The sequence below is a fragment of the Hemiscyllium ocellatum genome, chromosome 3 (genome assembly GCF_020745735.1).
Source record: "Hemiscyllium ocellatum isolate sHemOce1 chromosome 3, sHemOce1.pat.X.cur, whole genome shotgun sequence".
Lineage (NCBI taxonomy): Eukaryota > Metazoa > Chordata > Chondrichthyes > Orectolobiformes > Hemiscylliidae > Hemiscyllium > Hemiscyllium ocellatum.
In genome coordinates, this window is record NC_083403.1 from 40,866,972 (window position 1) to 40,893,180 (window position 26,209).

The 26,209-nt window shown below is 40.2% G+C and overlaps 1 protein-coding gene across 1 annotated transcript; it reads left to right on the forward strand.

Moving 5' to 3' along the window:
- Window positions 1-437: 437 nt before the first annotated feature.
- irak1bp1 (interleukin-1 receptor-associated kinase 1 binding protein 1) lies at window positions 438-20,594 on the forward strand. Its single transcript, XM_060856702.1, has 4 exons — window positions 438-767; window positions 11,002-11,067; window positions 13,578-13,708; window positions 17,676-20,594. The coding sequence occupies exons 1-4, from the start codon at window positions 486-488 to the stop codon at window positions 17,944-17,946; spliced, it is 750 nt and encodes a 249-aa protein (XP_060712685.1). The 5' UTR covers window positions 438-485; the 3' UTR covers window positions 17,947-20,594.
- Window positions 20,595-26,209: the final 5,615 nt, after the last annotated feature.

The window sequence follows — 26,209 nt, forward strand, 5'->3', positions numbered from 1 at the left end:
ACTACCCCCCCCCCCCCCCTTTTCCTGATGAAGGACTGATGCCCGAAACGTCGATTCTCCTTCTCCTCAGATGCTGCCTGACCTGCTGTGTTTCTCCACAACCACACGCTGCGAGCCTTGTGCAGCTGTTTCATTGTCGGCTACCACTCCCCAGCTCGGCCTCTGCGCATGTGCCCCGATCTCCTCCCCTCTCCTGCCATAGCAGCGGCACCGCGCGTCGTCCCTCTGACCTTTTGGGGGTGGGTAGGTTCTGCACGGTTGCCATAGCAGCGGCTCTAGGCGGGGGGGGCGGTGTGATTGTTGCCACAGCAGCGGCGCCGCACTTCCGCTCTCTGGGCGATTGAGGGTGGGTTGTTGCCATAGCAGCGGCGTCGCACTTCCGCTCTCTGGGCGGTTGAGGGTGGATTGTTGCCATAGCAGCGGCGCCGCTCACCTTCTCCCCCCTCCCCCTTTCAGCCGCCATTTTGCCCGCCGCCCCGGTAACCATGGCGATCACTCCGGGCCAGGTCTTTGCTTCGCTGCTGTCGGACGCGGAGAACGGCAAACGCTGCTGGCCCGAGCGCCGCGGCTCCAAGTCTCCCGTGCCTCCCCCTTCGGCGGAGCGGGAGGTGCAGGTCAGCGCCACGGCCGAGGTGTCGGCGCCTCCGAACCGGGCCCGAATCTGCATGCTGGTGGCCAGCCGGAAGGAGGCGGCGGCCGCGGCCAAGAGCAGCGTCACTCGGCGGCTCGAATACATCGTGCAGAGCGTCCGGGCACACGGCGTGAGGGTAAGGTGGGGGGAGGGGTGGCACGGTGGTTAGCACTGCTGCCTCCCAGCACCAGAGACCCGGGTTCAATTCCCGCCTCAGGCGACTGACTGTGTGGAGTTTGCATGTTCTCCCCGTGTCTGCGTGGGTTTCCTCCGGGTGCTCCGGTTTCCTCCCACAGTCACAAAGATGTGCGGGTCAGATGAATTGGCCATGCTGAATTGCCCGTAGTGTTAGATAAGGGGTAAATGTAGGGGTATGGGTGGGGGTCGGTGTGGACTTGTTGAATCTAATCTAAAAAACGTCTGTCAACACCCGCCAGGCGGGAACGGAGCCGCCGCCTGCTCGCAGCCTTCCCCCAGCTCCCGATACAAGCCAAGAGCAGAAGGTGCTGGAAAAGCTCAGCTGCTGCCAGACCAGCTGAGCTCTTCCAGCAATTTATTTTTTTTTTTGCTTTTGATTTACAGCATCCGCAGTTGTTTTCGGTTTTTAACCCGATACCACGGGCAGAGCTTGGCGCGCCATAAGCTAGAATGCTCTGAAAGGGATTTTTAAAATGTGTATTTTTTTTTCTACTCTGATTAATTCTCGCATCTGGAAGAGGAGCTCAGATTCCCATTCCAGAGTTCGCGCTGCAATGGGATTAAATAAGCAGCCCGAGAGTGACCCCTGTATCAACATTATGCATTGGTGTAACCATGACCAAACTGACAGGTTCTGGCCTCATTGTATTAGAAAGATTGGTAGCAGACTCTGGGCTGAATGGCCACCTCCTGAGTCGCATTATTCCGCGATTCATCTTTGTTACAGGTCGGCTGTGTTGTTCATAGTGACTTTGTTAAGTCTGACACAGAGAACATCTAACTCTTGAAAATGCAGTCAACTTGCATCAAGGACACATCACTGTCACATTTGGTAATGATAGATGTCACAAGTGATGCAGTGCAGCTGTATTATTAGTGTTTGACAGTCACTGGAAAATCCTATCCAATATCTCATGTTAGAAGGAATTGATTGCATCCAACAGACTAATAAAAGTAATGTTTCGTATTGACTTTTTATCCAGTGACCTCATTGTAATCTTTCAGAAACTGGCATGAATGCCATTTGCCTATCCTGAACAGGTAACCAGTGGCAGTGTTCTCTGTAGTGTCCCTACCCCTGGACCAGGAGCCTAGGTTCAAGTTCCACTTGCTCCAGAAGTGTATGAAAGTATGGAATTGGTGAGAGTGAAAGGAATAGCTTCTGAGCCACAACAGTATGGTTTGAAGAGCTGATTATAAACATGGTTTAGATACATGGTTTTTAAAAAGGTTTTCTGATTTGGACAGGGAAATGTTGAGGCTTGGAAACCTAGGGTAAGATTCCAAAGATACAATTACTTTAGATGAAAACAGTCCCATTAATGGTGGAGTTTGAATCCAGAGGGAGAAGACTGAGCGTAGGAGGACTCAAATGATGAATAGGTTCCAGTGGAAGTCTTGAAGTGTTGTGAAGGAATTTCATGATGAATATTTTGAATCCTTTCTTTCAGGAGAGCCTAAATGTAATTAAGAATAGACTAGTGAAATAATAAATCATTTATTGTGGATAAGATATTGTCAGTTGAATTTTGGACAAATTGGTGTCTACGGAGGGTAAAGATGTTAAGAGTATCAAAGAAATTTAGTCTTGAAGTACACAAAAATAGTGGAAAGGAAAACATTGTGGAAGAGTGTCGTGCTCACATCACCTCGTAATCTGTCAAAATATGAGTGACAGAACTCCCAAATTCCACTGTTTAAAGAAAATAATATTAATTTATTTTTTAATTCTAAAAATGAACATTAACTAACAACTATTCACAACTCTAAAGCCTCCTTTTCTCTTAACTCCTTATTACCTCACTCCAATTCTGTAACAATATGCTGTTCCAATAAGATGCTTATTAAAATTAAATCAACTTAATTTCAAAACCACACAGCCACTGTCATCTTCGGTGTCTTTCTTCTTTCGACTGAAGATCTCCTTACTGCGAATGTCTTTCATATGAAAAGGTACTGTTGATAGAGAATGTTTCCTAATTTCTTGGGTTTCTCTCAATGGCAGTTGTTTCCTTTGCAATTTTCAGAATGTTTGCATTTTCAAGTCCCCAACATTGAATTGTCTCATTGGTTCTATGTTGGCAAAACGGTAAATTCAAACTCGATTAGGTTTTAGTATTCTGGGGAATAATTTAAACTGGTTAAATTTGAATTGTTGTCAAAACTGGAATCAAAACTCGGGTATCCATTTCACAGCCAAATATTACACAGTTTCAATTTTCCAATACACTCAGACTGCCATCTAGTCATATACTCAGGTGCTTGTAATCTCTCAGTTCAGAACAGCATTTACTCTCTCTTAAAGGTACAGTACCCGTCTTCAAATTTATAACAATTCACAGCCTGTTCCACACAAACTGTGATTTTTTTTGTGTTTAGATTAGATTTTAGATTAGACTTACAGTGTGGAAACAGGCCCTTCGGCCCAACAAGTCCACACCGACCCGCCGAAGCGCAACCCACCCATACCCCTACATTTACCCCTTACCTAACACTACGGGCAATTTAGCTTGGCCAATTCACCTGACCCGCACATCTTTGTGACTGTGGGAGGAAACCGGAGCACCTGGAGGAAACCCACGCAGACACGGGGAGAACGTGCAAACTCCACACAGTCAGTCGCCTGAGTCGGGAATTGAACCCGGGTCTCCAGGCGCTGTGAGGCAGCAGTGCTAACCACAGTGCCACCGTGCCGCCCACAATGTTGTGATGCATTGACACAGCATCCCATTCAAAACTCAAGTGATCAAGAGAAGGGTGAAAAAACTAGGCCAGTTTGGAGACATAAGACACATCTGTAGCATTTCTGTCCAAAAAAAATGCTCTGCTAATGGGTGTGAAGTAGGTAAGAAGTCACGATAATACAGAATTTGAAGTAAACAATCATACTGTTTGATAAGAAGTGAAATTTGAATTGTGTTTCTGAGTTAAAGCTTAGGAATCAAGGCTCTGGGATTGTCACATAAGGTCTATCAAGTGAAGCAAAGTTTATTACAGTTCTGTACATAATAACTTGAGTTGACAGTTTTGACTACTTTACAGCAATACCAAATGGGCACTCTGACGACACAAAAGTAGATGTTTGATTGCAGGGAAATGGTAGAGAATACATCTGTGTTGTCAGCACATAATAAACTGATCCTGTGTTAGTGAAAAATGTCCCTTAGGAGGTAACATGTTAATGAGATGCCAAGGATAAATTGATTATTACACGACACCATAACAGAGTATTGTTTTTTTAAAAGGAAATGCTGGAGCTGACTTCACAGAGCAATAAGCATCTGATTTCATCACCATGCTGCATGTTCATTTGTGCTCTACAGCCTTATAGATTAACCTTTTCATGAAGGCTTTCTGTGGCTAAAAGAAAATCAATAGTGAATGCTTACTGCACTCCTTTAGCTAATTAAAGCAATCCAAAGTAAACTTTAAGTATGTAAAGTGCTTGTTTATTTTGAAACTGGACTTGTTCTCCAATGGGAAATAACCTCGGATGCTGTTACTGAGCTATATGAACCATGGTGGTGGCAGCCTGAAACCCTCTTAGTGCTGAATTAGCTTTTCTTAACTTGATTAGCAGTAAAATACTGTAGTAGGAAAATCAAGTGTAAAAACAAAATATTGACATCCTTACCCCTCCCAACCCCCCACCACCACCACCAAAAATATCATCCATTGTCAATATCCTGGGGACTTATGTTGACCAAAAACAAAATTAGACCACCCATAGAAATACTGAGGCTACAAGTGCAGGTCAGATGCAAGGAATTATGCAGTGAGCAATTCGCCTGCTGTATCCAAAACCTGTCCACCTTCTATAAGGCACACTCGGGTGTAATGGAATATGCTATGCTTGACTTGATGTTAGTTGCTCTAAAAATACTCAAGAAGTTTGACACCATCAAGGACAAAGCAGCCTATCTGACTGGCATCCCATCCACTACCTCAACATTCACTCCCTTCACCTCCAATGCACAATGTGTATGCAATAATGTGTACCACCTACAAGATGCACTGTACTAACTTACCAAGGATCCTTTCACAACATGTTCCAAACACACTACATCTATTACCTAAAAGGACGTGGCAGCAAGTACATGGAAACATGACCATATTCAAGTTCCCTTCCAAATCTCCCATCGTCCTGACTGGTATTTACTGCTGTTCCAGTATTATTGCTGGATTAAAATACTGGAACTCCCTTCCTAATAGCACAGTGGATGTTCCCACACCCCAGGGACTTTAAGAAGGCAGCTCACGACCATCTTTTCTGTTGCATTTAGAGACAGGGAATAAACACAGGTCTAGTCAATAGCTCCCACATCTAGTAAATGATTAAACAAAATCTATCTCCTGATTTCTTTTGCCTCCTATCTTTGCTTCTTCAAATCCAATAAATAGAGATTTGAATAAAATGAAGAGAATTATAGAAGTACTGAGCCTGGAAATGGGCATTTTCCTTCAGTAGATCAGTGTTATGCAGGTGCTGCATATGAGCTTCCTCCAACCCTTCTCCTTCAAACCTGATAAACATATCCCATCCCTCTCATTTTTTTGGTTTTCTGTTCTCCTTCAATGTTTCTGCTTTTTATTTCCCAATGACACTGAGTTTCATGTTCTAACTACTCTGAATAAAAGGGTTTCTCCAGAATTCCATTTTGGATTTATTAATAACTACAGAATTATTAAATTCGTAACTTGAATTTATAGTTTCAGCTTCCCATGCAAGTGCTACCATCATCTCCATTTCAACTCTATATAACCTTTTCATAATCTTAGTCTGTTTGCTGGAGAAGAATTAGTTTTCATTTGAGGTTGCTTGTGCTGATGATCACTTCCTAGAGCTAAATCTTTTATCAAGTACTAAGTTTTCTTGTAACCCATTTACCTCCACTGAATGGAAAAATGATCAAATTGTTTGTTTTAGACACAGTTAGAAAGAAAACAGGAGCAGGAATAGGCCACATGGGAAAGTGAAGTTGGTGTTTGGTATGCTTGCCTTTATTGGTCAGTGCCTTGAGTATAGGAGTTGGGAAGCTGTACAGAACATTGGTTAGGGCACTATTGGAATACTGTGTGCAATTCTGGTCTCCCTGCTACAGGAAGGATGTTGTGAAACTTGAAAGGTTTCCGAAAAGATTTACAAGGATGTTGTCAGGGTTGGCGGGTTTGAGCTATAGGGAGATGCTGAATAGACTGGGGCTATTTTCCCTGGAGCATCAAAGGCTGAGGGGTGACCTTATAGAGGTTTATAAAATCATGAGGGGCATGGGTAAGGTAAATAGACAAGATCTTTCCCTGGAGTGGGAGAGTCTAAAACCAGAGGGCATAGGTTTAAGGTGAGAGGGGAAAGATTTTAAAAAGGACCTAAGGGGCAACGTTTTAGTGCAGAGGGTGGTGTGTGTATAGAGTGAACTGCCAGAGGAAGTGGTGGAGGTTGGCACAATTACAACATTTAAAAGGCATCTTGGAGATTATGCGGACTGCAGATGCTGGAAGGTCAGAGTCGATAAAATGTGGAGCTGGAAAAAGCACATCAGATCAAGCAGCATCAGGAGAGCAAGAGAGTCAATATTTCAGGACTGATGAAGGGTCCTGCCTGAAACATCGACTCTCCTGCTTCTCTGATGCTGCTTGATCTGATGTGCTTTTTCCAGCTTCGCATTTTATCGACTTTAAAAGGCATCTGGAATGGTAAACAAATAGGAAGGGATTTGAGGGATATGGGCCAAATTCTGGAAAATGGGACTAGATTTATCTAGGATATCTGGTCAGCATGGACATGATGGACCGAAGGATCTATTTCCATGCTGTATATCTCAATGACTCTAAGAAGTCTCAACCTATTCTTTTTATCCCTGCTTAGTGTAACTTCTCAGTTCTGGGAGTATTCTACAACTCTAATTTCCAGTGCCCAATCTTTTAATAATATGGAGCACAGAACTGTCCAAAGGTTTACATATACTCTAACCATGCTTCTGTACAAATTTAAGGAACTTCTCTGCTTTTCAACTTTATCCATCTTGAAATGAATTCCATGCTTTGATTCCATTATTCTTGTCTTATTAATCTATGATGGGACTTCTATTGATTTATGTGTCTGACCCCCAGATCTCCCGATCCTTCTGTTGCTCTATTCTTGTTAGGTGTTTATCCAAAAGCAAAATACTGGAAATCTGAAATAAAAACACAAAATTCTGGAAACTTACAATTCTGGCAGCAGTTGTGGAAAGAGAAGTTAAAGGTAGCGATTTTTGAGAAGATTTGTAGCTCAAGTTAATGATATGGTTGTAAGTTAGCTTGCTGAGCTGGAAGGTTTGTTTTCAGACATTTCCTCACCATACTAGGTAACATCATCAGATGAAAGTCTCCAGTGAAGCGCTGGTGGTATGTCCCACCTCAATTTGTAGGTCTTGATTTCTTAAGGTGGGTGATGTCATTTACGGTTCTATTTTAACAGGGAAGGTAGATGGGGTCTAAATCAATGTGTTTATTGATGGAGTTCCGGTTAGAATGCCAGACCTCTATGAATTCTCGTCTGTGGCTTTGTTTTGCTTGTCCTCGGATGTGTATGTTGTTCCAGTCAAAGTGGTGTCCTCCTTTGCCTGTATGTATGGAATTTCAGATTGATGACTCTTTGGAAGAACTTAGCTATCCATCACATCAAACACTGGCAATCTTACAATTCTGTGTCAAAATTATTCCTGAGTTCAGGGTCACAGTATATCAAACATAACTGACTATCACTTTCAACTGTCTTTAAAAACTCTTTCCCTCGACCCCTTTATTAAGTGTGTGGAGCTCTTTGATATAGTCTTCATGATCTGAGACCATCTATTAACTGCTTTTGATGATAGTCTCTTACCTCCTTGCCCCATCCCACCAAGTTATTTGGGTGGAACTAAGAAATAAGAAAGGGATGATCACTTTATTGGGATTGTATTATAGACCCCCTAATAGTCAGTGGAAAATTGAGAACCAAATTTGTAAGGAGATTTCAGTTATCTATAAAGAATAATAGAGTGGTTATGGTAGGGGATTTTAACGTTCCATACATAGACTGGGACTGCTGTAGTGTTAAGGGTTTAGATGGAGAGAAATTTGTTAACTGTGTACAAGAAAACTTTCTGATTCAGTATGTGGATGTACCTACTAGAGATGGTGCAAAACTTGACCTACTCTTGGGAAATAAGGCAGGGCAGGTGATTGAGGTGTCAGTGGGGGAGACTTTGGGGCCAGTGACCATAATTCTATTAGTTTTAAAATAGTGATAGAAAAGGATAGACCAGATCTAAAAGTTGAAGTTCTAAATTGGAGGAAGGCTAATTTTGACTGTATGAGGCAAGAGCGTTCAAAAGCTGATTGGGGCAGATAATTGCAGGTAAAGGGACAGCTGGAAAATGGGAATGCCTCAGAAATGAGATAATGAGAGTCTAGAGACTATATTCCTGATAGGATGAAAGGAAAGGCTGGTAGATGTAGGGAAAGCTGGATGACTGCAGAAATTGAGGTTTGGTTAAAAAGAAGGAAGCATATGTCAGGTATAGACAGGCAAGATCAAGTGAATCCTTAGAAGAGTATAAAGGCAGTGGGAATATACTTAAGAGGAAAATCAGGAGGGTAAAAATGGGACATGAGATAGCTTTGGCAAACAGAATTAAGAAGAATCCAAAGGGTTTTTACACATACATTGAGGACAAATTGCTCAGTGGTTAGCACTGCTGCCTCGCAGCACCAGGGACCCAGGTTCGCCTCCAGCCTTGGGCATTTGTCTGTGTGGAGTTTGCACTTTCTCCCGTGTCTGTGTTGGTTCCCGCCCACAATCCGAAGATGTGCAGGTTAAGTGAATTGGCCATGCTAAATTGCCCATGGTGTTCAAGGATGGGTAGGTTAGGTGCATTTGTCAGGGGTAAATATAGAGCAGTAGGGTCTGGGTGGGTTACTCTTCAAAAGGTCAGTGTAGATTTGTTGGGCCGAAGGGCCTTGTTTCCACACTGTACAAAAAAAAGGGTAACTAGGGGGAGAATAGGGCCCCTCAAAGATCAGCAAGGCAGCCTATGTGTGGAGGTACAGGAAGTGGGGGAGATACTAAACAAGTATTTTGCATCAGTGTTTACTGTGAAGAAGAATATGGAACATATAGAATGTGGGGAAATAGATGGTGAAATCTTGAAAAATGTCCACATTACAGAGGAGGAGATGCTGGATGTTCTGAAATGCATAAAAGTGAATAAGTCCCCAGGACCTGATCAGGTGTACCCTAGAACCCTGTGGGATGCTAGGTAAGTGATTGTTTAGCCCCTTTCTAAGATATTTGTATCATCAGTAGTGACTGGTGAGGTGCTGGAAGACTAGAGGTTGGCTAACGTGATTCCACTATTTAAGGAAGGTGCTAAGGAAAAGCCAGGGAACTATAGACCGGTAAACCTGACATCGGTGGTGGGCAAGTTGTGAGAGAGAATCCGGAGGGACAGGATTTACATGTACAGGTACAAGATCCTTTATCCGGACATCCAAAAAGCTCTGAAATCTGAAGGTTTTTTCTCATTAAGAAGGTTGTTTGGCGAGCAAACAGTTAACCCAAGTCGACACCCTCTCGATGTGTCACTCAAATGCGACATGGTGGGGGGTGCGTGGCCAAATATCGACAGGCCTGGGGTTTCTCTATGAATGCCCCCAAGTCGACACCCACTTGATGTGGGTCACTCGAGTGTGACATGGGGGAGCGGGTGTGGCCAAGCACGTTCTTAGTTAGAAGTCTGCTTCTCTGGTAAGATTTTTTAAAAATTCACCATTAAACTGTCACATTCTGTAAACCGAAAAATTCCGGATTCCGAAAAACAGCTGGTCCTGAGCATTTCTAATAAAGGAGCTTGTAACTGTATTTGGAAAGGCAAGGAATGATTAGGGATAGTCATAATGTCTTTGTGCGTGGAAAATCATGTCTCGCGAACTTGATTGAGTTTTTTGAGGAAGTGACGAAGAGGATTGATGAGGGCAGAGCAGTAGATGTGATCTATATGGACCTCAGTAAGGTGATCAACAAGGTTCCTCATGGGAGACTGTTTAGCAAGATTAGACCTCATGGAATACAGGAAGAACTAGCTATTCAGATACAGAACTGGCTCGAAGGTAGATGACAGAGGGTAGTGGTGGAGGATGCTTTTCAGACTGGAGGCCTGTGGCCAGTGGTGTACCACAAGGATCGGTGCTGGGTCCACTGCTTTTCATCATTTATATAAATGATTTGGATGTGAACATAGGAGGTATAGTTAGTAAGTTTGCAGATGATACCAAAATTGGAGGTGTAGTGGACAGCAAAGAAGGTTACCTCAGAGTATGACAGGATCTTGATCAGATGGGCCAATGGACTGAAGAGTGCCAGATGGAATTTGATTTAGATAAATACGAGGTGCTGCATTTTGGACAAGCAAATCTTAGCAGGACTTGTACTCTTAATGGTCAGGTCCTGGGGAGTGTTGCTGAACAAAGAAACCTTGGAGTACAGATTTATTGTTCCTTGAAAGTGAAGTCACAAGTAGATAGGATAGTAAAGAAGACATTTGGTGTGCTTTCTTTTATTGGTCAGAGCATTGGTTATATGAGTTAAGAGGTCATGTTGCTGCTCTACAGTACATTGGTTAGGCCACTTTTGGAATATTGCAACATTTAAAGGCATCTGGATGGGTATTTGAGTAGGAAGGGTTTAGAGGGATACAGGCCAATTCTGGCAATGAGACTGGATTTAGGTTAGGATATCTGGTTGGCATGGATGAGTTTAGACTGAAAGCTCTGTTTCCGTGCTGTACATCTCTATGACTCTATGTAAAACGTCTTCAGGTTCAGTCCCACTAGACCACTAGGATTAAAAAAAAACACGCTGCAGTGTTATCCTTAAGGGAAGGATTGCACGCATGTAGTATCCCATAGTTGGGAAAAGGACACATCTGGAAAGACCTTGAATCCATATTTATCCTTAAGGGGTTCACGTCACAGTTTAATTTAACTTAATAGGAATCAGGATTTTTTGGAAGAATACATTCTCTTCATTGTGGGTTGAAACAAAGTATTGTCCCTGCCTGTTGGAGCAATTATTTTGTTCTAAGTGTTATAGTGGAATATTGGACATTTCATTAAATATTTTGTGTTCAAATCATCTGTTAATGTTTCAGGAGGACGCTATTATAGTGACTAAGGATTTTCGTCGAATTGAAAATGCCTATCAGATGGAAGCGGAGGTAGTATTCAGTTTCAGTTAAAACTTTTAATAAATGTGCAAAAAAAAAAGCCTTATATATGTTGTATAAACCATGTCCTTCGCATTAACCTATTATGTTTGATTATAATGAATGAAAAACTTGAATCTATCAATTTTTGGTTGTATAAAGGAACAGATAATTTGTAAAATATAATTTAATCCAATCACAAATGTAATATTGGAAATGTACTAATATAGATAGGAATGTAAGCTGTGAAGGAAGGACATATATTAAAAGAGGTGCAGATTGGCCAAGTAAATGGGCAACAAGGTGACAAATGGAATATGATTATTATAACTTATTTACTTTAGCTCTAAGAATATACAAGCAGAATATATTTTGAAAAGACATGAAACTTATCATTGTTTTTGTTAAAAGGGATGAGGGTGTACTTATGCAAGGATCTCAGAACATTTAGCATACAACTAGAGCAAGCAGAGGCGGCAATGACATTGAGGTAATGTCACTGGATTAGTAACCCAGAAGCCCACGCTAAAATTTTGAGGACATGTTTTGGGAGTTGAATCACACCATGGCAGATAATGAAACTTGAATTCAGTTAAAAATGTGGAACAAAAAAGCTAGCCCAGTGCCAACCATTTAGTTGTAGATTGTTGGCTGACCAGTTTGGCTTTCAAAGTGTGCTTTAGGGAGAGAATTCTGCCATTTTTTCCTGGTTTGTCTAAACGTGACCCCAGTTAACAGCAAAGTGGCCAACTCTTAATTGTTCTCTGAGCAATTGGAGATGGGCAATAAATACTGGTATAACTAACAATATCTGTGTTCTGTGAAAGAATAATAAAAAGACAGAATTGGAAAGGTAAAAGGCATGAAACCTTTATTGCAAATATACTGAAATAAAAACAGAGTCTTTCTCCCATCTTACGGGGCTTCGGTGAGACCACATCCAGAGTACTGTGTACAGTTTTAATCTCCATATTTAAGGGGTGAACGTGCAGTTGGTGCAATAAAGATTCACTGGATTAGTTCCTGGAATGAGGAGGTTGTCTTGTGATGAAAAACTGGGTGAATTAAGCGTATAGACTCCAGAATTCAAAAATAAGAGAGGAAATATCATTAACATATAAGAATTCTGAAATGGCCTAACAGTATAGACTCTGAGATTATTTACCTGGTTGGGAATCTTAACAAACGGCACAGTTTTAGGATTAAGGTCAGATCATTCGGCAATGAAATTTTTCTTCACTCAAAGTATTCTCAATATTTGAAATTCTCCACATGCTTGAAAATGTTGTCATTGTTGATTGTGTTTAAATAATAAAAGCTTTTCATTATTGAGAATCAAAGGTTTTGGGGAGCATACAGGAAAGTGGATTTGAGATCAGCACAGTCATATTGAGTGATGGTGGCAGTCTGGATTTACTCTTACTTCTTATATTCTTCTAAGTTTGTTTGAATGCTTTATCTGCATTTAATTGTAGAAATTGTAGCTCTTACTCTGATCAGCTGATTATTATAATAACTTTATTAAAGTTATGAAGGCTGACTTTGGACGGAGAAAAGCAGCAGAAACAATCTACTGTTGAAATGGCTGCCAACTCCAGACCATCCAGCCAAATGCCTAAGCAGAGCAAGGGAAGGGAGACCTTCTACAAAAATAATTTAACACTGGCCTTCTACCAATGTTGTTGTACCAAGGATGCATAATAACAAACTAATTACTTTTCATTACAACTATGATTGCGAATATCAGTTCAGCACCTTGACCTTGCACTACCATTTAATACAATGAAGGCTGATATCATCTCAGCTTCAACTCCACTTTCTGCATGGGGAGGTGATGGCCAAGTGGTAGTAACACTAGAGTATTAATGCAGGAAAATCAGCTAATGTTCCAGGGATTTGGATTTGAATCCTGCCATAGCATAAATTTGAATTAAATTTAAAAGAAGACAGATTTATATATTCAGGAAAAAAAATCTGGAATCAAGAATGTCCTGATGACCATGAAACCATTATCAATTGTTAGAAAGACCATATGGTTCTCTAATGTTCTTCAGGGAAGGAAATCTGCCATCCTCAGCTGGTTTGGCTGATATGGGACTCCAAACCCACAGCAATGTTATTGACTCTTAATTGCCCCCTGAAGTGGGCCTCGCCAGCCACTAAGTTGTACCAATTACTACAAAGTCTCAAAGAAGTGGAACTGGACAGATCACATGGCATCGACACCGGAAAAGACAACAGCAGAAACAGCCCCATACACCCTGCAAAATCTAATTCTTAAGCTAACAATAATACGGGAAGTTTGTAATCTTCAAAACAAAATTGGTTGGATGTTATTAGGACTATTTCTATTGTTCACAGTAGTATTTCTGGTTAAATAATTAGCAGCCAGCCTAAGCCCAAAAGTGACATGTATGTACGTAATATTGAATATCTCTCACTTCATTACATTTTATTTAGTTAAGCCAGCGATTTTGATACCATTTTGAAATATTTAAAGCATACTTGTTTTTGCTTCCCAGGTGTCTGTTATATTCAGTGACTTTGGCAAGATGGAGAGTTGCTGTAACTTACTGGTGGAGAAACTAGATCGTTCTGTTGTTGTTGGTTCACCTCAATTCTATCATACAACTGAAGCTGTGGAAAATATCAGGTAGAATGGACTACTTTGTCTTTGTTCGCCAAGGTCAAGATCTTTTTACATCCTGTTCTAAGATCAGTATTGTAGATTATTTATTGTACTGCTTAGTCAATCTCTGAATAATTCATTTTTCTAATATATTAAAAACACACTTTTTAACCCTTTTTAATGCCCATGTAAACTGAAATTCCTTGTACATGGAATAATTTTACAGCTAGTTAAGTCTTCGTTTTAAAACACAAGTTTTGAGATCTTAATTGCAGGTTCACTGAATTGCAGCAGGTGGCATTGAGCTGGAACCTGCTACCTGCAATGATGTAGAAAATCAGATGGGTACTTGAGGGAAATAAACTTTCAGGGCTGTGGAGATAAGAGTATAGATATTGGACAAACTGTGTCATGCTACAAACCAGGCAGCTGGGGCTTAATGAAGTGAATGGCTTGTTTATGTGTGTGTTAATGAGTCTTATGTTTCTGTTACTCAAAATATATTGCAATACATTGGATTGCTTTCGAGTTGTATTAGTAGAGATGTTTCTACCCATAGAAGTAAATGTAGAGTGAAATGTAAGGTCTTTAGGTTCAACCACTTGCATCCAAATCCAGGTAACTTTTTTTAGCTAAACTAATAGATCAGCAAGTGGTTTTGGGGAATAGTTCAAAGGAAAACTAAGTTCTCATGCTTGAATATAAAAATCAAGCATTGCCATTAATATCAATTTAGTATTGACTTGAAACTCTTTTCCAGTTGACCACAAATCACCAATGCATAGTTTATATTCGATCATACCTACTCAACCTTGCTCCTAACATGTTCAGAAGAGCTGAATTCCAGAGGTTAAATCAGAGTGACTGTCCTTGAATTCCAAGTGGCATTTGACTGAGTGTGGCATCAAGGAGCATCAGTAAAATTGAAGCCCCAGGACATTGCTGTAGAAGTTTCTTAGGCCAATGTTCTAAGCCCAACCAGCTTCACTGTTTCATCAATTTCCTGCCTTCATTATAAAATCAGAAGTGGGGATGTTTCATGTGATCGCACAGTAAAGAGTTACAAATGGTGATGAACAGCTACAGAAGCAGGCTGTGCTGCTTTTTGCAAGACCTAGACAACATTCAGGCTTGGGCTGATAGGTGGCAAGTAGCAATATGCCACAAAAATGCTGGGTGATGACATCTCAACAGAAGGCAGTTAAATCACTTATCCTAGATGTTTAAGGCATTGCCAACTGCCAGTTCACTTACTATCAGTATTATGTGGCAGACAGTCACAACTTGACAAGAAATTTTACTGTACCAGTCACACATACACGTGGCTACAATAACAGGTCACCGAATCACTGAATTGTTACGGAGCAGAAGGAGGCCATTCTGTCTATCTACTCTGTCCAGCTTGTTCATGATTTTGAAAATCTCCACCATATCTTCTCCCAGTTGCATCTCTCCAAGAAGAACAGTCCCAATTTCTTCAATCAATCCCCCGAACTGAAGTTTCTTGTTCCTGGAACTATTCTTGCAAATCACTTCTACACTGTCTCAACATACTCACACATTCCTATAACATGGCTCCCACAACTGAGATCTAACAAGTACAAGTTCATCATTACCTCCTCATTCTTGGACAGTATGTACCTCTTAAGAAAGCAACAACACTGTGCTTTATTTGCTGTTCTCTTTACCTATACTGCCACCTTCAGAGATCTGTGCATATATATACCTAGCTCCCTCCTGCATCCTCTTTTGAATTGTACTCCACACTTTATATTGTCTTTCAATGTTCTTCTAACTAATTTGTGTCACCTCACACTTCTCAGCACTTAATCTCATTTACCACCTTTCTGCCTATTCAACCAACCTGTCCTTTTGGAGTTTCACACTGTTCACACAGTTTACAATTTTTCCAATTCAGAGGCTGGCAATCTGCAGGGACTCACCTCCTATTCCAAAAGCATGACCACCAGCTACAAGGCTATTGTTGATTGTTGTATAAGCCTGTGGGTTCACGAATGCGTTTTCAGGAAGAAAATCTGCTGTCTTTACCTGGCTGTCCTGCATGTAACTCTCAACCCACAGCAATGAGATTGACTTGTAACTGCCCTCTGAAATGGCTTATCAAGCTACTTAGTTCAAGGGCAGTTCGGATAGAAAATAAATGCCAACTTTACATAAGCTTGATACCACCCAAGGCAAAACCTCCTTGACTGGTAGTCCATTCGTCACCTTAAGCATTCACTCCCTCCAACACAAATGCACCATAAGTACAGTATCATTTGCATTGCAGCAATTTTCAAACCCACAATCTGTGCTGCCTAGAAGTACAAGATTGGCAGGTATATGGGAACACCACCTTCTGCAAGTTCTCATCAAAGCCACACAGCATTCTGACTTGAATTATATCACCATCGCTTTATTGTCCCTGAATCTGACCCCAACCAAGCTGCAATGTGGATATATTTACATTTCAGGGACGCAGCAATTGAAAAAGGAAATTCATTGACATCTTATCAAAGACAGTTATTGATTCTAGATGTAGGTTTGCTCACTGAGCTGGAAGGTTCATTTTCAGACATTTTGTCACCATACTAGGTAACATCTTCAGTGAACCACCGAATGAAACCTGAAAATGAACCTTCCAGCTTAGCGAGCAAACCTACATCCAGAACCTCAATCTAAGCTACACATCTTCTCAAAACTTGCTAGTTATTGATTAGCAAATTAATGTAATGTCCACATTGTGAATTTTTTAAAAACTCTGTTTTCCCCATAGTGTGTGACATTTTCATTAATTTTATTGTAGACAATGAAGATATTTCTTTAGGAATTAAGATGACTTCAGGTTTAGTACAAACCAGTTAAATCTCTGTGACCTCTTGTCACCCTAAATAAAGCCATGGAATTTATTGGCACTAAAGTAAGATCAATTCAACCACATTGCTAGATTCACAAACATCCCTTTGAAATGTATACAAAATAATGACTTGTAAGGTCATAACTAGTATATGGTGGAGGAAGCAAAATAGTCTTCAGACTCAAACAGCAGGAATTATCTTAAGTTTTTGTGGTGGGAAAGGGAGTGCTTTGTATAATTGTGCCAACTATCTTTTGGTGAGATGTTGGAGTTGTGCTTGAGGAAAAAATATATTTAAATGTTTAGTTATGCATGCAAAAATGTGGAAACATGAAAAAGTTTATTTTACAAATTGTAACAGCGGGTGAAGTTATAAGATAGTTGGAGAATTTATTAAGCCAGAAATTTGAACTCCAGAAGTTGATTGATTAATCTGTGGCCACTTACACTAATTCTTCAGAGAAATGGCTAATCTCCCACCATAACATCAGTGAAAGTTTGGTTGTACTTCCTATAAAGAAATGCAGGGCTTCATTTCTATTGCAAATACTTGATGAATTGGGTAGACTGAGTAACAGAAATTTAGCTCCTTTGCTTCACTTATGTTTCTCAGCAAAATCACTGCCTTCTGGTATGAGACACAAGAAATCAGCATCAAGTGGTTACTGCTGAAACTTGTGAGAATGATCCCAATACAAGTGCTCCAGGAAGGGAGGTCCAGGATAGGAAATGCCCAAGCTTTCCTCATCAAGCTGTGTGTAGCATTCACTTTCTTCTGGCCCTGATTAATGTTTCAGACAAGTTTCACCCAAAAGAGACTCCGTTATTATCCTACTCAGGCCTTAGGTTACATACTGAGCCTTGATGATAGCATAGTGTACCACATGTTTGAAGACAACCCATGTGTGCAGGTCTTCTTACCGTCCAAAATGTAAAATGGGTCATTTTACGATTACATAATCCCCTTGCTCCGTTATAATTTCTTCCTTGTCTTGCGTTGTAGGGTGGGAGAAGGAATGGAAATAGAAGGGCAGCTAAAATCCGAGGCCTTAGCATCTGCTGCAATGTTTTTTTTAAACTAAAAAGTGTAGAGTAAAACAAAATATTATCCAGGTTCCTTTTTATTTTCTATAGACGGCAGGCATGTCTTCAAGCAGTTGCGAATTCTCGACGTAAAGCATTTGAAGTATGCCGACTGCTTGGCCAGACTCTCGGCAGACCTTTGATTGTTCGCGAAGAGGAAATTAAAGAAACAGAAGGGTCAACCTCTGAAGCACAAGCACCAGACAGTACAAGACCATTGACTATACAGCAGCAAATTAGCAATGCATCTGTGACTGTTTGTTCAAAAGTCTATGTGACTTTTGAACTTAAATCAAAAGATAATGTCAAAAGAAATAATTGACTAAGATCCTTTTGAATTTACAATTAAAGCTTTTAAATAAGGAAACCAGCTGAATTTTCAGAAAAGGCAAAAGAATGTTTCAAATATGTGCTAATGCAGATTTTGGAAAGCAAACTCAAGATGCTAATCCATAATGGTGCTAATTTTTGACATGTTCCTTAGTGTGGATACAATGGATCCATCAGTCTTGTGCAAAACAAAACCTGCAACTTCTCCTTATTCATCTCATCACCAGTAACCAAAATATCATGGAATATCTGTCAACTTGTGGCAAAAAATGTCTTGGAACAAAAAGTTATTGACTTTTTTATTTATTGATGCAGCTATGAGGCATTTGTTATTTTTGTGCAACAGTCAATGTCATCCGATCCTTTTCAGCCATTTCCCTGTCATTTGATCTCTTAATCTTCTTTATTATGTTGATACAAAATGAGGAAGGAAACTATTATTGTTACAGCATGTCTTTTCATTTTGTTGAGCTTGTTGGTATTATGGATCCAAAGTAATGCAGGATGTAATTCTCTTGGTTAACTGCAGCAGTATTATGCCTGTCGATGAACACAGTAGAACTTGCAAGAGTGTGTTGAGCACCCAACTATCATGGAGGCATGGTATGAAGGGATATCTGTCCTTCCACTCTTTAGTCCTGGGTAAGTGCTACAGGGGAACCAGTGGTCGAATTTATTTTTTTTAAATTATTTCTGTCACCCGAGAACCTGCTACCGTCAGGCCCACGTGTCCTTTGGAAGGTGGGTTACCTCAATTCATTGGCTGTTTTGGCCTCCAGCTATGTTAAATTCCTCCACAGGAACTTTTGATTTAGGGAGGCCTACGCTCCATTTCCACAATTGTCATTAAACATGTGGGAATGGATGGAAATTCTGTCACTTAAGGGCCAGGTTTGTAATCTTAACTTATGGTGGGTCTATCATACCCACATCCTTAACTATATCCAAGCCTTTTCACTGGCATTTCTCAGAGTTATAGTAGGAACCTGGCTGTATAATTGAGAAAACTTGACTCATCTTCCCCCAGGTCCCAAAACATTCCTAGGAAAGCACTGTAGTTTCTAACAATTTCTGTAAATATTCAAATTCTAGTGTGTTAAAATGACATGTTTCTTTGATTCAATGTTGTGAACCAATACATGTTAGTGACATGACAGAGTACGTTTAGTCAGAATGGGAAAGTTAGAAGATTTCTTAATAAAACAGTTTATTTTGCAAAAAAAAATTTGTCTTAAAAGACATAGATCGTTTACAACCTTGCAAATGTTAATACTTAGTTTAAATAAAAACAGAGACCTCAGCAGGTCTGGAGAAAGAAACAAAGGTCACATTGAGTCTCCAGTACCACCTCCTCCCTCCACAGATACTGCTCAGTTTCTTGAGCACTTTTTAAAAAAAAATCAGATTCCCAGCTTCTGCAGTATTTAGCTATTATTTCATATTTATTTAGTTTCATCTGTTTGTTGTAATCTACCACAGTTGCTCAAGTACCCATTATTTACACATGGACCCCTGCTATGCAATTTGCTTCTCCATACAAAGTACTTGGTTATTAAAAACCTCAGTGACTTGCATACTTCTGTTTGCACAAGCTCACTTACATTGTCTGGATTGCTAATCTTCAAACATGTGTGCAGATCTTTATTGATAACTGGATAACCAGCCTTCCCACAATTTGGGTACAGAAACCCAAGCTTCCTTCTGTTCTTATTCTATACTTATTTGTGGATCTTTCTGTTTGGATCAACAGATACTCAGCAAGACTGATTCATTTTCTCATTCTGGAGTCATTAATGTCAGTTGTTGCTACTGGTTAGATAATTAAACTAAAGAATCAGTTTTCAATGGGTTGAAATCCCTGGCATTGCTTTGATGAGGCATGAATTAACCGTGAAACTTTAATTGTAGCAATTTTCCAAGGTCATTTTCCAGGTCATTTTCCCCATAATGTGTAGCTATACAACCTGTGGCAGAGATACTAGAGATATCAAAAGATCTTTTCCTCCAATTGGTTGAACATTTCTTGTAAAAGTGTGCTGCAGGGTTTACAATTGATCCACTACTACTGCTGCATTATGCACAGTAAAACAAGAGAAACACATTTTGGTCTCCCTAGCACTCAGCACTAATATGGATAAAATATGTAAGATGATTTCACTTGCAAAATACTACAATGCATTTGCTCCCAACTGCAAATGGCTGTTAGGTAGACCCACATATGTCACTTTTGTCAGTGCGTCTTGAAGGATCTCCTGCTGATATTACAACTGGGAGCTTGTGTAATTCAAACTGAAAAATCTAGAGTCGAGTCTGACATAGGACCTGATCTGTATAATGATGTGTAACACCAGATGGTTGTATTATCAACTGGGCTAATAGTGAGAATTCAGAAAAGCACTTCCTAAAATCCAGTCTTTGCTATTGCTCACAGAGGCAATGATTTATGCATTAATTAACAATAATTAAAGCAGTTGTTCAAGATGCCCATTTTTTGCTCAGCAAAGCAGACCATTTCCCTTGAGAGGAACAATAACCAGTTCCTTGGCTGTAGTTCAATGTCTAAATATCCAGTGAAAGAGCTGATTTTTTTTTCTCTCTGAAGGAATGTGTCTCAATTACATATTCTACACAATGCTTCACACACAGCTGTTTAATTTCCGTAAAAAATTCATGAAAAAGTGAGCTTGAAATTCTGTAACTAAAATAACTAGATAATAAATTATTCCATGGCTGTTTTATAATCTGACTAATTCAACCTTTCCTAGCCTTCCTGTTGTAAAAACCTTTTGCCTGAATGAGAATTCAGTCTTTGTGTTGCGCTAAAATCAGTAATTGATTTTCGATGCTTTTGAAGAGAGCGAGAAGCAAGATCCACCTTAGAGAACAACTGGTTTTATATTTGGGTCAAAATGTTTCCAAATTATGAAATTAAACAGCTCTGAATAAAGGTGAGGAAATTATCTTGTAGATATTTGCTGTTCATTTAAGGCAATTTTGCAGGCTTAATGGAATTGACAAAATTATTTATTAATTGCACATGCATTATTTTTATTTTGGAATTAATATCTCAGTCCAGTCAATTTGGGATCATTTTAATTCTGTGTCATATGGAAAATATGAAGTAGGTGGGAAGCAGATTGCAGTTATTTGGTAATATGCTATCATTAAACCCAAGCACTTCACAAGTTGCTGCATGGCTTGCAATCAAATTTTAAATTATGTACACAGACTGGTGCTTTTATTAATAACTAATACTAAAACAACCTTGTCATACTGCTCCTACATTCAATAAAATATTATCCTTTTTAGCTTTTCTCATAATGGAAGTATTTGTCTCTTCCCATTGCCCCTATTATATTTTCTTTATGTATATAAACGAATGTCAGGGCCCATTGGCAAGATGATGAAACCTAAAGAGTGGTAACTCCTACGTCGGTGAGTCCAATGCAGGGTGGTGGGGGCAGCCTGACAGCACAGGTGTCATTGGTGAGCTAGCTGAGACCCCTGTGGACTGTCAGTTAAATCATGTATCCATTTTATTCTTAAACTATTCAAAATGGCACTGGATTGTGGCATCTGCTGAAGCTTTTTATTGTATTTTTCACTGTAAAATGCAAATGAAAAATAAATTCATGTAATGTATGAACAATTTAGTAAAGCATAAACTTTTTTAATATTCTGCTATTGATGTGGATGGCATTTACAAAGTTATAATTTCTTTCCCATTTCTAATTGCTTGAGCATATCATTGATTAATCACATTGTTGAACTGCTGCGAATCTTTTCAAAATCTACCTTACTATTGATCATGTGCTCATCTAATCTTCCAAACTTTACATCTTAATGGTAGTTGCATTAATCAAGCTTACATAATTTCTGTTTTATTAATGGGAGAGCTGGTGTAGCATTAATGTGACTGAATGAATGCATGATTTTTATTATGTGTATTTTACAGTGAGAAATACAATAACGTAAAATGAAAAGTTTTCATTTGTCACCACAAAACAGTGCCATTTTGATAGTTTAAGATAATGAGGAAAATTTTTAAGAACGGCTTGAAAGAGAAGTCTATCTAGATTCAAGTTCTAAACCAACTCAGAACCACCACTGCTTCACCAGATCAAACTAACCTCAAAATCACCAATCCTCAGGCACTATCTCTTGTTCCTGGGCTCAGCCACCGCTGGACTCACTAATGTCGGAATCTCTCGCCATGGCCCATCTTGTCGATATTGCCGTGATGCCCTTCTGCTACTGCTTCACTGCTGCCAGCACCAGACCCAACCAACAATGATATCACTGATCCTCAGGCACCATCTTTCACCACTGGGTCTACCTCACTGATGTTGCCTTAGGGCTTGATCTTCTCCGTAACTCAGCGCCGGGATAACTCGCCTCCGCCAATGTTGTCAGATCGTTTCACAGTAAGTAAGTAACGTAGTAGGTAAGTAAAAGAAAAACAGAAGAAAACTAAAAAGAAACAAAATAGAAGAGCGGATGAGCCCTGAGCTCAGGAGCTCTTCTCTGTAGCCATCTTGGTGCTTTTTCCCAAGAAGATAATTAATCATTCCAAATCACAGGCTAATGTTAAAAGAACATGTTAAAATCCCACTGTGGTAGAATTGGATTCAATAAAAAGCTCATATAACCACAGTCCAATGTCCACATTTCATGAAAATAAAATAAAACATAATCTGTTATAGAATGTTTCTTGAATTTTGCAGTACAGAAAGATGCCGTTCAACACAATGTATCTGTACCAACTCAATAAAAATGGCTTAGAGACATTAAACTACCATCATTTAATTTTAATTTTAATTTTTGAAACCTTTCAAGGACCAAAATGGTTTTAAAACAAACAAAAGCAAAAATTGCTGGAAAAACCCAGCTGGCCTGGCAGCATCTGTGGAGAGAAATCAGAGTTAACGTGTTGGGCCCAGTGACCCTTCTTTGGAACTGATGGTAGCTAGGAAAAGGTTGGTATTTACACAGAAGATAGGGGGAGGAATAAACAGTGAGAGGAATAGACCTGAGTTCTTCCAGCAATTTTTGTTTTTTGTTTCTGATTTCCAACATCTAGTTCTTTTGGTTTTTTTTGTAACTAACGAAAACTGACTAAAAATGACTAAATTAAGTCAAGATCATGAAATGTTCAGTAATTAAAGATCACTGAGCCAAAATTAACATCATTGTAAAAGGGCACTGAAGGCCAACTCTGTGCATATTGATTCACATCTCTCAGGAAGTTATACTTTAAGATCAAAGGTGGCTGCAGTGTTCCGCTCAGCAAAACAGGCTCAGGAATATACAATTGGACTTGCACTAACATTTGCTTCAGAGTTGTATTGCAGACACAAGGAAAAATGGATGTCTAAGCAAGAACTGGAATAGAATGTCTCTTTCCCTCATCTTCAGTGCCCAGTGAAAAAAACAACTTAGCATTCCTTGTTGTGTTTCAGAATAACAACCACTCACTGAGAAATCAGAATCTACAAACTACACCACCACTGAAAAATAAAATAGCTAAACAGTTTGAACTCAGGTCATTCTCACAACTCAAGGACTCTTAAGATACAATTGCCTTTACCTTTATATCTGTGTTGGCAACGCCTGCCCCCATAAGCATATTACCTGTGTTGCATATTTTTGATGTGACAAATTTATTATTTTCTTTTGGAATAGTAAGTAATAAAATCCCTCTTTCTTTGGGGTTCCTTAATTTTGCTCGTCAACTAAGTTTAATTGAAGCACGATTGCTTTGTGCTCAAAAGAAATGAAAATGTTTATCTTTGACGTAAGAGTGTTAAAAAGAGAGGAACAAAAACAAATATTGCTGGTGAAACTCAACAGGTCTGACAGCATCTGTGGGAAGAAAAGGTGAGTTAATGTTTTGAGTCTGGTGACTCTTCAGTTCTTGTACTCATACTAGTGATAGTCGGCCATGTTGTTTGGTTGCTAGTTTCCAATGTAATGCTTGTTGCAGTCCTTGCAGGGTATTTTGTATATGACATTCGTTCTGGTCATCACTTGTATCGATACGCACAGACGAAGAGGGACACCAGTTTGTCTGGGACATCTTGGGACAGGCTAAACAAAGACACACACAGGAATTCCTGGAGACCTGACATTCAAACTGGAATTCCATTAACAAACATATCGATTTGGACCCCTTTTACCAGCCTCTTAGAAAAAGAACCAGAAGTGATATAACCCACCACAACAGACCAAGACCGATAAATAGCAAGCAGGACAGAACACCAGCGCTTCAATGGAGCCTCACTGATAATGTTACCTAGCATGGTGACAAAATGTCTGAGAACAATTCTACCAGCTCAGTGAACAAATTTACAACCTGATCCTCAACCTGAGCTACAAACCTTCTCCAACTTCACATACGCCTATGGGTACAATACGCTCAAATTAGCTCAAAGATGGGAAACCAACGCTATCCGACTGTGCGCCATGCGCCAACAACTGTCCTTCCTACACGAATGCCTCAGGAAACGTATTACCACAATGCGTCAAATACAAAACACCTCTCAACACCCCACAAGCCAGAAGAGCAGCAGAACAGAATGGCTGCAAGATGCTACGAGAAATGATAAATGATGCCCACAACCATCTCTACAAACACGAATGGGAAAGTTTGCGCCAAAATACTCTGTACACTAACACAACTGACCATGAATGGACAAATACACTAGAATGAGACATCGACACTAAACAACAGCTGACCAAGACAAAGAAAAGACTAGCCCTACAGGAAAAAAACTGGCCAGGCTTATGTACAGCAATAACACGGACAACTCAGAGACTTGGAAAAAGAACCTGACAGACCGACCACGCTCAGATATGGAAAAAGCTGTCCGATTGCGAGGGATGCACTTCAACTACAGGGACGCAGACAGAAAGGAATTCCTCGCAGCATGGGAATTCACCCTGAAAGACAACGGACTTACGGAAGAAATCCAGCAGGCTGCCAAACATATGGTACCGACATTAACCAGAAAGAAAGAAGGGAACACCTTCTTCAAGACATTGGAAAGGAAAGCCCTGAAAGGTGATAGAAAATAGAGAGATATCGTAATCCTACCGACAATGGGCACGTGACGGTCATCAAACACACTACTCGCAGATGATGATATCCAACCAACAGGTGAGGATGGACCTGACTCCACAGCTAGAAAACCGTATTACAGAAACCCAGAGGGAACTTCACAAGGCAGGTGAAATTAACAAGACCGACCTCCAAAGAATGAAACATGAAGGATCCAGCACACCCCATTTCTGTGGATTGCCAAAGGTACATAAACAAGGGACCCCCCCCCCCCCCCCAAGACCCATAGTGTCACTTCCCTGTACACTGACATACAGACTAGCAAAGGAACTGCAACTCAAGCTGAAACACCTGGTAAAAGACTCAAGCCACTTCGTCCACTCCACCTTGGAAGTCCTTAACATCATCAAAGACACCATGGTAGAAGATGACGAAGTCATGGTTTCCTTCGACATGAAGGCCCTATTCACATCAATAAGCATCACCCTAGCCAAAGAAACACTGGTCTCGCTGCTAGACAAACAAAGGACACAAACACCTGACAGTACCGACTCCATCAGCAAGGACGGCATCCTCAAACTAGTAGACCTGTGCCTCACAACCCACTTCACCTTCGAACGACAAGATCTTCAAACGAAACAATGGGATCACCAATATCAGACCTCTTAGTAGAAGCAGTTATGCAGAGGTTGGAATGAATAGCCCTTCCCACAATCCAGCCCAAGCTTTGGGTCCACCAGGTGGGTGACACCTTTGTCATCACAAAATGCAACAAAGTAAAAGAAACCCATAAACACATCAACAACATCCTTACCGGTATAAAGTTCACCAAAGAGGAAGAGAACAACAATAGACTCCCCTTCTTAGATGTCACAGTAGAACAAAAAGCCAATGGAGAGCTGTAGACCAGTGTTTACAGGAAAGCCAGACCACTGACCAGATACTCAACTACAGGAGCAATCCTAACACCTACAAACTGAGCTGCATCAAGACATTATTTAAACAGCCACAACACACTGCAGCACCCAGGAACTAAGAGAAGCCAAGGAAAAACACCTGTACAACATATTCATGAACAATGGGTACCTGATAAATGCAGTCCACCAGTTCCTACACAACAGACCTTAACAGGAAGATACAACATGCCCAGAGACTCTAGCTACCCTGCCATACATTAAAGACATCTCAAGAGATGATG